Source organism: Pyrgilauda ruficollis, unplaced genomic scaffold (assembly GCF_017590135.1).
Source record: "Pyrgilauda ruficollis isolate IOZ18807 unplaced genomic scaffold, ASM1759013v1 scaffold259, whole genome shotgun sequence".
Classification (NCBI taxonomy): Eukaryota; Metazoa; Chordata; class Aves; order Passeriformes; family Passeridae; genus Pyrgilauda; species Pyrgilauda ruficollis.
In genome coordinates, this window is record NW_024523922.1 from 126,044 (window position 1) to 139,706 (window position 13,663).

Here is a 13,663-nt window from a genome sequence, read left to right on the forward strand (position 1 = left end):
AAAGTTTGGTCTTAATACTTAAGAGGAAGTTTTCAAGGAGTTTGCTCCATTAGAGTTAGATTCAGGTAATTTCCAGCATAAATTTTAGATCACTAGAGCAAAAAAAAGTCGGTAAGATAAGATACAGCTATATCTCCTGTATTTCCATTTGTTCCAAGTCTCACTTAGAAATTTTACAAGATTACTCTCCTATTTGGTGCTTTATGATTTTAGTAAGCTTCAGAGGGATTGTTAGTATTTTTTTCAGTGTTTGCATTTTTGTTTTATAATTGCACATCAGCTGATTTCAGATATGCACAGGGTAGACTAGTCATTTTTATGAATCAAGAGTTTTCCTTACTGAAAAACTGAAAATTGTAATCTATTAGATTGGCCCTTCATCATTGTAACCTACTTGTATCAACCGCATCTGCTCTTATAGCATTTTGGCAGTATCCTCTGTTTCCAAAATTGCAACTCCTGAAGAACTGCAATAAATTCATAACAATTGTTTCCACACAGAGAATGGACTTGCAAAAAGTCTTACCTTTGTCTATATCTGTTGCAAGATCTTCACTTGAACTCTGAGTTTCTGCATGTTTAACTATTAAAAAGAGGAGAGTTGGAAAGAAAATATTCAAATGGAACAATACCACATACAAATTTGAAGGCATTCAAAGGTAAGCACTTACGTTTTCTGCACTTCTCTTTAATTACACCATCAAGTTTTCCCTGTTAAAATTAAGAAGTACAGAATTTTTATGCCATACATATTTCTTAGAGCATCAGGTCCTAAAGAGCATGAAATCTATACCAACATTTCTGAAGCTGCAAAATTTCTCTCTTACGATGAATTGCTAATGTTTAGTTATTCAATATCCACCCAAAAATGTAATTTTACTATTTCAGCATCTATTACACCAATAGCTTCTTTCTTTCCCCCAAAAATAGTAAAAGAAGTTTCACACAAAGACAAGGAAAGCCTTACTTGTGCTTTCTTTAGCTCCTTTTCAAGCCTTTTCTTTTCAGTGTTTAGTTGTCTGAAGTCCTGGGTATGCTTTGTTGCAGCCTCTTCAAAAAAGAGAACCAAAATTCAATTTAGAAACTACACTGTAAAGAGGCCACTAATTTAAGTAGTGCTGGTATAGTGGTTCCCTAGTTTGCAAATAAAATTATCAGCAAAATCCAGATAGTGTGAAATACAAATTCACTGAAGTTATATTTTGGTTAATTCAGACAACATCTTATGAATACAACTATCTTGCCTTCTACTGTATAATTATTGTTTTGAGCCACAGCAATACATTTATTAGTTTTCCCAATTATATGCAAGAATGAAGAGTGGGTCATATTATAATGATATTGTACTGTAGAACAATATACACCAAGTGAAAAAAGGAGATAAAATTGAGTTGCAAGGGTTTTTTACATGTTTTTTTGTCTTATAAGAGCTCTGGTTCAAAGATGAAAACACCACAGCCAGCTGCATTAGAAAGATACATACAGCACTCAAGACTAATAGAGAAGAGGACCTTATCTCTTAATGTCTAACAGACATCTGGCAAGAGTGCAGATGGGTGGAAATAGAGGGTACAGCGTAGGTGAGAACTGAATGCAAGGTTCCTAGGAAAATTCTCAGGTGACAGAGTCAGCTGAGAGAACTCCTAAGAGTTCAGCTTAATGACTTATATATGGATAGGAAAGAAAAGAAATGGAATATTCCTGCTGATCAAATCAGAAGAGAGCCTATTAAAATAAAAGGTTTTAAAAAGGAACCTTGAGTGGTAGGCTAACAAAAAAACAATCATGGCAAAATTTCACACTGCCAAAAGGTACAATGTTTGAGATATTAAATGAACATAGAAAAAACCAAAACAGATAAAACAGTCACTGAAATTGGACCCAACACAGACTCTCTCTCAGTATTTTGTTCTAGTTCTGCCAGAATTTGAGATTTTGGAGGCAAGTGTGTAAAAAGACTGGCTGTCCTGCAATGGGACTCCAAAATTCTCATAAAAATAAACACCTTGTACCTGTACTTTACAGTAACACCTTGTACCTGTACTTTACAGTAAGATTCAGGGGGTTTCTAACACTAAGTCACTCAGTTCACTGTATTTTGAACTATGGTAAGCACAGTTAAAATATGTGTGATATGAATGCAACTATCTGCCTTGCCAATTGATGACACAGCAAGTAAAGTCTCAAAAAGTCTTACGTACATTCATCCTCACAAACAAGAAAAACACAGTGCCATGAAGCCAGTGCTTTTTCTCCATGTAAAAAAAAAAGCCAGCAAACAAACAAACTAACCAACTAAAATACAAGTGCCAGACTATTTAAAAGCCAGAAAACATGCATCAGGAACACGAAATACTTAAATATGAACATAAACATGAAGAATCCTGCCAGGATTATTAGAACACTGGAGCACATGCCCTATGAAAACAGAACTAGACCTAATCAGCCAGAGGAGAAAACATAACAAATCATAGAAAGAACAGCTTTCCTGTACAAGGAGGTATCAAGAAGATGGAACGAGACTGCTGTACAGTAGACATTAGGTGTAAACTGAAACATGGGAGTTTCCAACATGTTACTGAACCAAGTTGCCTACAGAGGCTGATAACACTCCATCCTTTGAAGTTTTCATGACTAGAAGTTCCCTTCCAAATTCATCTGAGTCATGTGCCTAAGACATTCAGCAGAAAATAGTCTGCAGGAGGGATGATATAAATCAGAGACTAAGCACCCCACATATTACTGGCCTGCCTTGCTCCTTGGGCATCAAAGTTAAAGTCACAATTCCTCTGGACAGAAAAGGAAAAAAGAGATTATGTTACTGTACTGTTGTCCTACCCAATGTGGAAAGTTACCTTCAAGTTTTTTCACTTTAGTTTCCAGTTTCTTTCTCCTGTTAAAAAGAACACATTTATAGATCATTTTTTAAAATAGAACTATGTTGCATGAAAAGTCAGAAAAAAAATTCTAGCCATTCAAAGAAAACACACCTCCTATACCCAGGACCTGTGAGACCAGTAAGTCCCTGAAGTTAAAAAAATTAAATTGGTGGCATGTGGCATTCTCACACAGCTGTATCAGTTACAGAGGCAGAGTTTGCTTTTAAGAGAGTCAATCCACTAAATACACCTTTAGCAACAACTTGGAATTAGAAATACAACTGCAGAAAACTGGTTCCTGTTTTTTCCATTTCTGTGATGTAATGCAGACAAGTTAGCTTTACTCCTTAAAAACAATCAAGCTTTGCTTACAATGAATAATATCTAAGCAATGAGATAATCAGGAATAGCCCTCAGGATGACTTATGTCTCACACCTTTTTTGTTCAGAACATCCAGATGCTTTAGACTAAAGTCAAACCAAAGAAAAAAAAACATGAAGCATCTGAAAAATTTTGACTTCAACATTTCCAACCCTACCTTACATGTAAAACACAAAGAACTGGAAAATAAGTAAATAGAAAAATAAACATTTCTATTCTTTTCTTCTATTAAATTCCAGTATCCCAGAAACTGTTTTTAACTGTTGAGGTAAGTAGACAATTCTACCAATGATCACCGATCACTTTCATAAAGCAGAACACAGTTCATCTATTCCCCCTATTAAAACCTGTGTAATAGATTGAGATTTGCCATCTAAGCCTTTCTAGATGTTCAGGCTTTAATTACCACTCAGACATTAACCAGAATATATTCAAATACCCACTCATGAATGGTATGATTGACTACCTTTTGCATGTTCAGTAGTCAAAGTATTTACAGTATGAAGTAATAGACCAAGGATTCTGTGCCTTCTCAGCCTGAAGAGGTTACTTTCCTATAGATGGCTTTGACAGTCAAGCCATAGGTGAGAATTTCAGCAAAATTCGTCATAAAATACCTTTATAGAAAAAAATAAGGGGAGGCAACACCTTGCTATATATTAGCTGGTTCTCTTTTGAGAGCTTGAGTACCTGCCCACACAATATTGAGAAGTCACAGTTCACTGATATAGGTGATTTAAAGGTTAAAAATATTAGAGAATTAAAGAGTAATTAGACAAGTCCATTAGAGTATGCATCAAGAGCTGTAAGAGTTAACACACACATATGCTCCAGGCAAGGAAACCTTTAACTGACTGCTTACTGGAAAAACAAACTTTGGGAATTACCAAGCCACAGCTTCAGAATACTCTGTATTACGGCAGCAAAAATTACTTTTGCACTTTTGGTGCCAAATTCCTCCTGCTCATTTCCAAACATGCCAGACTGAACTGCTGAGCTGTTACATTAAAAGGATTATTTTAAGGACTCATTTTAGTACAGACCACTTTGGCAATATTATTCTTATACTGCCATCAGAGACTTAACAGCAAAACTGAAATGGATGGCAATAACAAAAAGCTGAGACTAAGAACTACTTAGAACTGGAGAAACTACAGCTTTTTTTCAACTTCATCCTGTTCTTGAAGACTTTCATTAAACAACCACATAAAGCCACTTCACAACAAGACAATAAATAAAGTAACACAGCACTTAAGAGAGTTTGCTACAAAACTTAGGATCATTCTTCCATCAACTCCTTGTTCTAAGTACAAAAGTACATACTCCTTGTTCACAAGTACAAAAATTTTAGCGAAATGGAAAGCATAACTAGATAAGGTACATTATCAATTTCGGAAGAGGCAAGAGAGGGAAAGAAAGGTCGAGAAAAAAAGAAGCATCACTTACACAGCATCACTGTTTAATATTTCTTCTTTAATTTTAACATATTCCAGTTGACTCTCCTGATAAATCTTGAGAGAACTCTGAAGAAGGAAAGCACAGTTAAAATATGTCCATACTGAGGGGAAAAAAAAAAAAAAAAAAAAAAAAAAGGCAGCAGACACCTTACCTTCTAATGAAAACAGTGCCTGGCCAAAAAAGTTTAAGTATATTCAATAAGAAAAGAAGTGAGTTGGAAAGTCAGGTTATCTTCCTTCTTTAAAGGCAAAAGTTATAACAAACAAACACATGAATCTCTTTATGTCTATCTTTTGAGTACATGCCTTCAACACCTAGCTGGATAGGAACTTGAAGCTGAAGTCAAGATCTTAACTATTATACACCATACATGTAATCCTATTTTTTTCCTGAGAAAGTGCCATCAGGACACCCAGCTACTAATGCTTGCTGAGGGAAGGGGAGTTATAAAACCATTCTAACACAGAACACTAACTAGGTACAGCAACAAGAGAAATGTTAGTATCTTTCTTATACCATTATAAAAGAGCTACAAGAAAGAACGTGGGGTATTTTCTTCAGAAATTATAATAATATCTAGAAAATACATACATGTAAGTAATTTGAACACTCTAAACCTTCTTTCCTGTAGACTAAATCTCAGCTAAGTGATGGGAGAGAAATTAGGAATAAACTTCAGAAGCTAATGATGTAAAACATATGTTCAAAAAGGCAACAGAAGCACAACACTATTCTGCACAGACCCTGTTTCTTGGCACCTTTTCACTAGTACAAGTTATATTCAATAATCTGACAAGATCAGAGCAGAAAGCCAAAGGAGTCTGAATGTTTCTCTCTCCTTCCTTCCTTCCTTCCTTCCTTCCTTCCTTCCTTCCTTCCTTCCTTCCTTCCTCCCTCCCTCCCTGAGGAAATAACCAAATTATCTGATCAAAAATTTTAAAAACTACTACAACCTAAACTTATTGCCTCTCTGAAACATGAAGTAATTTAATTAATTTCACCTAACTTCACCACAGCTACCTGTCCCAGTGAGCTGGAAATAAGAACAGAGCTCATTAAAAGTCAGCTTAGTAAGATAAGCGTTAGGAATATGCATTTCCTTAACAGAAAAAGTGCAAGTTATTCAAATAAGCACACCTTTTTTTCTTCCAACTCTGCCTTCAAGGAACCCAACTCTTCCTGGCATTTTTCCAGAGGCAGAATTTTCTGTAACATCTTCTCCACTTGGCAACGAAGAGCAGAGATCTCTCTGAAATTAGACGTACAATTAAAAAAGTTGCCAAAAACATGGATGCTTTGAAACTCAGTATTCTGATTCTTCAATCAAGCATCTCACTATTTTGCTTTCATCCTATGGAAAAAATAGGATGTGAGAATACCTAAAAACCTGTGAGAATACCTAAAAACCTTAAGAGTTTCAGTGTTCTCATTTTTCCAGCTATTTAAAGAAAATCCAAGCTCTGATTTAAAAACACTACACTGAACCCAAAGCTAGATGCAAGCAGATGGCATGTGCCACTGAAGTATGCTGCCTACACTAAAGTGGCAGTAATAAATGTCTCTGCATACATGGTGCTGCAAAGTAAGAGCAGAGTCCAAATGCAGTGTTTTTCAGCAGGCAGGTTGGAGTCCATAAAAATTATATGCTGCCTCTTCCTCTATAATCACAGAGTAAGGAAGGGCAACACAGACACAACTCTTAAATCAAAATGCTTCACACAAATATGGACACCCCAAATAGCCATACATTTAACCACCACCAAAAGATGTGCTTCACATCTCCACTTGGACTCTCACTAGCCCAGGGCCAGGAAAGAATCCCACACATGTATTGTAAAGGAAGGACAGATTTCTGTCCTCATCATACCTCTGCTAACTGTGGCCTAGGAAGCATAGTAAAAGTACCATACTAAAAGTGCAGCTCAGACCCATGGCTGTTGCGATGACACCGTCAGACTCCTAAAACTAACCACAACATAGAGAATATAGCAATACATCTTTACTAAACAATATAAATCCAACTTACCTTTCAGCAAATTGAAGCTGTAATCTCTTGTTAAGGTAGATATTAAAAACAGTTTATCAAATGTTAAGTATATTTCAATCCAACTGCCACTTGCAAAGAAACATCCAGTAAAGACTTCCTCACAGAAAAAAAAAACTCCCCAAGACTTTCAGAACTGTTTGATACATGCATTTCAATACATTTGAAATTAGTAAGAATTAGTAATCATGAAAAAGATTGAGTAATTCTCAGCAACTCAGATTTCAAACAGACCACCTTAAACCATATACCAGAAACTGGCAGATCTTAAGCGGATATTTTTAATTCCAAAGGCCTATTTTCTTTACAAAACCCACCCAGTTTGTTCCTTATTAGAGACATCATCTCATAACCTGAATGGAAAGCCTCAAGCCCTTTTATTTAGTTTTAGGTATACTAATCCTGTAAGAACACAAAGAGAAAACTAAAGGATATCAGTGCATTTCTGTTGATACTCTGTCAGCAAACGACTGTAAGAAAAGAAAAAACCCAGACATTACTCATTTTCTCGCCTGATTTTGACAATTGTATGTTAGGGTATCTTTCCTTTTGCTTTATAGATAAACAGAGAAAGTGTAAGATTGGTTTACATTTTCTGATAGTAGTCAATATAAGCCTTTGATTTCATTAAGCCATTCAAATCTCAAACTGCTTTAAGTAGAAAAAAAACCAACTGGCAATTATATGAAGTTGTAGCCATTAACCAATTGCAACTTTAAAAAAAAATTATTGCTCAGACAAAGGAAATAATATACATATATATATACTAGAGGATATATATTCATATATACATATACATATATATAAAAACACGTTTCCAAACTTGAAAGGATGTTTTCCTAAAAAAGAACACGCATCTCAGAGAAATAGTTTGAAAGACCCTAAAAGGCTTTAATCTTTATATTATTCTCCTAGCAGCCATAAAGGGTAACACTTACCCTGATGCAAGAGGACCATGGGACAGCACCAAGGAAAGCTACTCCTTTCTTTCCTCAAATGTTATGTTTTTTAAGAACAGAGAAAAGAAAGGACAAGAAAGAGTAATACCATGGGAGTTACCCTAATACAGAGAGGGTTGCATTACTTTCTATTGCAATAGTCAAGAGAAATCCAATAAAGCAAAAAAGAAAGCCTGAGCTGCAAGTAGTTAAAGAAGAAGCAATTTGCACAATAAATATATGCATTGGCAGAAAGAAGATGGACACAAAATTTAGAGGTCAGAAAAGAAATCACAACAGAATAAAGCAGCTTTGAAAAAAAAGATCCTAGTTATGAGACCCAGTGTGTGCTAGCTGAAATACTCTGGAAACAGAACGCAGGACTGTCGTTTAGATTCACTAAAGCCAGATTGACATGTGTCTAGGAAAGGATACATAAGAAACAAACCACTATAATTAGGAGACATTGCATAGATATTAGACCACAGTATGGAGGTATACATAACATATCTTGATATATTATTCCATAAAATATGTTGATAGGTTTTGAGAAGAATTGGAAGCAAGCACAGAAAAGAAACCAAACTGTAAGAAGGATTTTATAATCATACCATTCTGAACAATGTTCAGCTTCACTTTTCACATTCTGATACTTAATCCCAACAGAATTTCAGAACTTAATGATCAGACTAAATTCTGATGAGAAAGTTCATATCTGTACTCAGCTTTTAGTTCCCACATTCTTCTCCACAGAAAAATGAAATAAACAAGCACAACTAAATGAACAAAATAAATATAAATACATATCATCAATTATCTGTTTCTGCCTTAAATAAATAAATCTCTTCAAAGAGTCGCTTCTGCCAGTACTTCTAATAATATTACAGGTACACAATAGCCCTGTTTACTGTCATTATACACAAATGTTTTATGGAATAAATTAATCTTACAGTCTAGATTTAGGACATGTTTGTGAAGAACTTTTATTTTGAGAAGCATTTAGTATAGTGCATAAACAAACATCCACATTCCAAAAATCATATCTCCTGAATTGCTGTAAGTACTAAAGTATAAAACCCAAACAAACAAAAACGCGTACAATTGTACTTACTCTCCATCAATTATTTTTTGCTTCAGTGCAATTAATGCAGCTACATATTCATTCATATTCTGTAAGGAAGAGTCCCAAGTCAGTAAAGAATTTACACCCCAAAAATCAGTACTGTAAATAACCCCTAATCCAATGGTTAATTTTATAGAAAATACAATAAACTGTCTTCATTCACACAGAGAATGCAGGCTCCACAAGTAAGTATGCATCTTTAAGTGAGGCCTTGCTACAAAAGCTCTTCAAACTTTGCCTTTGCAGTAGATTCTACACTAAATTCCTATAACTTTTTCTATCAAAATCCAATTGACCTTTGGCAGAATATCAGAAATAAACATTAGCTCACTTGAGTATACAGATTTTCCAATTTCTCATCCATACTCATTCTAAGTGTGTCCTATGAACTGTCAACAGGACCTTCTCTTCATTTAAAGGAAAAACAAAAATTACCCAAAGCGTAATACCATAAAAATATACACTCACTTAAGATGCCCTTAAGGAAATAAATTCTAAATCCTTACACTGCACCGGAGCAAAGCCAAGAGCACACAATTAGAAATTCCCTGACAGATCCCACTAGGCACGTCGAAGAGACACGAGCTACTTTTCCACACTTCGCCTAGCTAGAGCTCGACACTGCTGCTGCTTTTAGATCCCGTTTAGCACGCACGGTATCCCCGTTCCCGACGGCACAGGGAGTGGTGACTGTGGTACCCGACACTTCCCTCCAGCGGCCCGGCGCTGATCCACTACCTCGTCCGTGAGCAAAAACCCCACTCCAGCGCCACAGAGATGGTGGTCCATGCCTACCTGCTGGAGAACACCGCAGTTGGCGCAGGCCCTGCCGGCGGCCGCAGTTCCAGCCGGCGGTAGCGGCGTCTCTCCGGGCATCATCGTGCCCACGCCTCTGTCCGGCCCCGGGAGCGGCGCGCCGCTCCAATGCGTCACACACCGCGCCACTGCCTTACAAGGACCCAGCTCGCCTTCATCTCCTCAAGAATGCTGTCCTTTGCTGCCTGACTATTAGCAGCAGAAAAGACGGCAAAAAGTGGTCCCTGCAGAGACTGAGCGTTGAAAGCAACTGGTGGAAAGCGACCTAGCCCACTGAAAGGCACGGCCTCAGCCACGCTCTTCTACCACTACTATTATTTTATCTTCTTTTAGGTGCGGGCACTTCTGGGAAGGGAACTACTGTGGACCTGGCGCAGGTGCGGAATAAGGCAGCTTCTTTTCACCTGGCGCGAGGGGAGGGACGGAGCCGCCGATGGAGCGGCGCGTGGAGGGGAAAGGTGGGGCTGCGCGCGCGGGTGGAGCTGTGCAGTGACAGTGCGGCCACGAGGCCAGACCGGGCAAAGCGGAGCTCCCCTGCAGCCGGAATCACCGGACACTGGTCTCGGTGATCCGCGACGAGCCTGAGGTGATATCGAAATCGGCCGGAAAATAAAGTAACACAATTTGAAATATTTGAAAGCCTGCATTCTTTATTACAGCTTTGAACACTTTGGGAAGATAGCTCCTCTAATCGGATGTGTGTCATGAAACTACAACAGGCCATTAATTCTATCATGATCATACATATTCATTAAAACTTACTTCCTAGCTAATACAGTTCACTGTCGCAGAACTAATTTGCGTCCGCCTCCTGTTGAAGTCCTTTTATAGTGCTAGACGGTCATCTAAAGGGGTCTCTAATGCTCGTACTCACTGAGTGTCCCAATATTACAGATGACCTTCCCTTGAATATTTTTTTTGGGCCTGCGTTGTTGCTTCTTGTTACATAACTTTGTCAAAAAATCCCACCATATTCCTCATAATCTATGTGTCCACTGGTTCTAGCCACGTTTATCATCTTGTGCATACTTTTACATGGTTTTGGGGTTTTTGGGTGTTTTTTTTCTTGTTTTGTTTTGTTTGTTTGTTTGGTTTTTGTTTTTTTGGTTTGGTTTGGTTTGGAGGTTTTTTTTGGTTTTTTTTTTTTTGTTGTTTTTTTTTTGTTTTTGTTTTTGTTTTGTTTTTTTTTGCTAGTTAGTTTTTAAACTCTATCTAGGAACTTCAGGAGAACTGAAAATTTATATTCTGTGTGTTATCTCTCAGAAGCTAATCACCCTTGCTGCCTTCTCTCTGCTCCCATGCTGCCAAGCTAGAGCTGCCTTCTAGACAAGGGCATGTGTAGCTGTTGCCATTCCCTGACACACACACACACCCCCACCTACTTTTTCAAATGGGAGCATACCAGTTCAGCTCACTCAGACAGCATCTTGTGGAATCATAATACTTATGGGAAGAGATCAAGCTTTTTATTTCGTCCAAGCATTTGTAAACACTTAATATTTAGCATTGCTTGTCATGACTGCCTGCATTTACCACTTACACTACGTCTTTCTATAGCGAGTAAGCTTGGGAAAGACTTTATAGAATTACAGAATGGTTTGACTTAAAAGGGACCTTAAAAATCATGTAGTTCCAAGGCCTCTGCCATGGGCAGGGACACGTTCTGTTAGACCAGGTTGCTTATGTGTTTCAGGCCATGCTTTCAATCACTTAGAGACACAGAAGTTAAAGTAGTAACTGCTTACTGTTGTGGAAAACGTTAATTGCTTGTTTTAAGTTTTTTAAAGTTTAATAGTAATAAAATGGTTATAAAAACAGTAATAAAAATTAGAGTAATAAGAATTTGGACAGAGTTAGGACAATAAAGAACAATAAAAACAAAGACATATGGACAGTCCAGGTGCCTCCTGGGCAATTAAGCTCCGAAAGCACACACACTAACAAAGGATTAACTCTTAAAAGCAATAGCCTGTTGCGTATTCATATATCTCATACATGGTGCATAAATTTTTTTCAAACAAAGCGTGTTCTCTGGTTATTATCAACTTCTCCCCCTTAATCCTGTTGGCTCCGCAAAGTCGGGAAGGTGGTGGGAGAAAGTTGGTTTTTTCTGATAAGGAGGCAATAATTTTTCTCTTGGGGATTTAGGTGTCTTGTTGCTGTTATCTCAGTGCAAAGAATTTCTTGATTATCTCATCCCTTTCTTGAGCTAGTTAAGAAAGTATCTTACATTGCATAGTTTCTATTTTAACATTACGTTATAACCTAAACTAAATTTACCACACTACTTAAAAAAATACAGTACTACTAATTAATACAACGTAACACATATAGTATTCCTTTTAATATCTGCGGAGAGCCAGTCATGTAGTATGTCCTTTTCACACTGTATTGTGCCACGCTGTGTCACCATTTGAGGTACATAGAAATCACTCAGTATTTATCACTCAGCAGACAGGACACATGGTTGCACAAAGTGCAAATTAGTTTGTAGGAAAGACATTTCTGTTCTTGTGAGCCAGCGAAGGCTTCCTGAAGATAAGGAAAGCCTCCTGTCTCTCTTAAGGAAGATACCAAGGCTATCACCATGACAATGTGAAGAAAGAGAAAAAATAAAGATATGGACTTTGGTTGGCTCACAGAGTGACATGGCTCCTTTTCACCTAGTGTTTTCTTTTTATGAACTAATGGGCAGTGTATGTGTTTGTTAAGCAAATGTAAAATATCTTGTAAAACTATAAAGGCAACATGTTGCTTTAATAAATAGATCTATACAGCCTTCTGATGGAGTCCTGGTGCTTTGCGCCAAGTGGGGCTCTATAACGACATTAGTTTGTGGGTTTTTTTTCTATTCAGCTTATGGTGTTGGACTTTATTCACTACATGCTGCTGCTTACACTTCTAGTCTACTTGAAACTTCCTCTGGCTTACAATTTATCCAGTTGCTTTTTCACTATTGTCTTCCTTGTAGTTTGTGCATATTCCTTAGGGGAATCGATATTCATTTCTAGTTCTGAAGACCATGTTAAATCTTCCTTCTGATGAACAGTAATGTATACAGTTGCACAGTTACCTGGACTTTGATGAAGACATTGAAACTTGTAACTCCTGCATAAGTGCTCTGATGAAACATAGTATTTCAGGCTTTCTCTTTCTACTTTGAGAGCCTTACAACAGTATAATAAAATACCTTTTAGAATAACAATAGAATTTGTGTGTCAGTATCACTGGAATGAATTTACCATCTGGGCTGAGTAAATTTCCCATGTGAAGTGCCCTTCCAAGGGAATGGAGCTGAGTACTACTTGTTTTAGATTTGAGAATTTGGGGCTGTAGTCAGGTCAGGTAACAAGGCACTATATTAGGTGAGTTTCTTAAGGACAAGGTTCTGCAGAAAGAAACAATGCTATATCTGAAAGAAATTAATAGATAAGATGTTTTCAGAAGAATTCAATGTTTCTTGTAACTATTCATGGTTAAAGTGAAAAGGTTACCAAAATTTTGGTTTAACATTAAAGATGTCCAAATTTTCTGGTTGTTTAGACTTCACAGAATCATTTAAGTCAGAAAAGACCTCCAAGATCATCAAGTCCAGTTTTTATAAATCCCCACCTTGTCAACTAGGCCATGGCATTAAGTGCCACATCCAATATTTGCTTGAATGCCTCCAGGGATTGATGATACTACTGCCTCCTTGTGCAGCCTATTCCGATCCTCAACAACTCTTTCCATGAAAAAATTCTTCTTATGTCCAATCTAATCCTCCCCTGGCACAGCCCAAGGCTATGTCCTCTTGTCCTGTTGCTAGTTGCCTGGGAGAAAAAAACGCTGACCCCACCTTGCTACAACCTCCTTTCAGGCAGTTGTAGAGCACAATAAAGGTCCCCCTAAGCCTTTTCTTCACACTGAACAACCCAGCTCCCTCAGCTGCTCCTCCATGGACTCATGCTCTAAACTCTTCAGCACCTTTTTTGCTCTTCTCTGACACACTCCAGCACCTCAATGTCTTTCTTGAATTGAGAC

General features: G+C 37.4%; 1 protein-coding gene across 5 annotated transcripts in view; it reads right to left on the reverse strand.

The window, feature by feature from the left end:
- The window catches only part of ICE1 (interactor of little elongation complex ELL subunit 1), a 37,010-nt gene extending 26,500 nt beyond the window's left edge, over nucleotides 1–10,510 (reverse strand). For 2 of the 5 annotated variants that reach the window (XR_005955439.1, XM_041471202.1), the window contains exons 1-10: nucleotides 9,620–10,510; nucleotides 8,813–8,871; nucleotides 7,199–7,233; nucleotides 6,746–6,764; nucleotides 5,857–5,968; nucleotides 4,708–4,784; nucleotides 2,856–2,893; nucleotides 968–1,050; nucleotides 672–711; nucleotides 527–583 (exon numbers count right to left, since the gene is read on the reverse strand). Coding sequence is in view for 4 of the 5 variants with exons in the window: in XM_041471202.1 (XP_041327136.1) it covers nucleotides 527–583; nucleotides 672–711; nucleotides 968–1,050; nucleotides 2,856–2,893; nucleotides 4,708–4,784; nucleotides 5,857–5,968; nucleotides 6,746–6,764; nucleotides 7,199–7,233; nucleotides 8,813–8,871; nucleotides 9,620–9,703 (604 nt within the window). In the remaining variant the exon portion in view is untranslated. Of the gene's footprint in view, nucleotides 1–526; nucleotides 584–671; nucleotides 712–967; nucleotides 1,051–2,855; nucleotides 2,894–4,707; nucleotides 4,785–5,856; nucleotides 5,969–6,745; nucleotides 6,772–7,198; nucleotides 7,234–8,812; nucleotides 8,872–9,619 lie in introns of all 5 variants that reach the window. The other 3 variants (XM_041471200.1, XM_041471199.1, XM_041471201.1) reach the window with 3 other exon arrangements.
- Nucleotides 10,511–13,663: the final 3,153 nt, after the last annotated feature.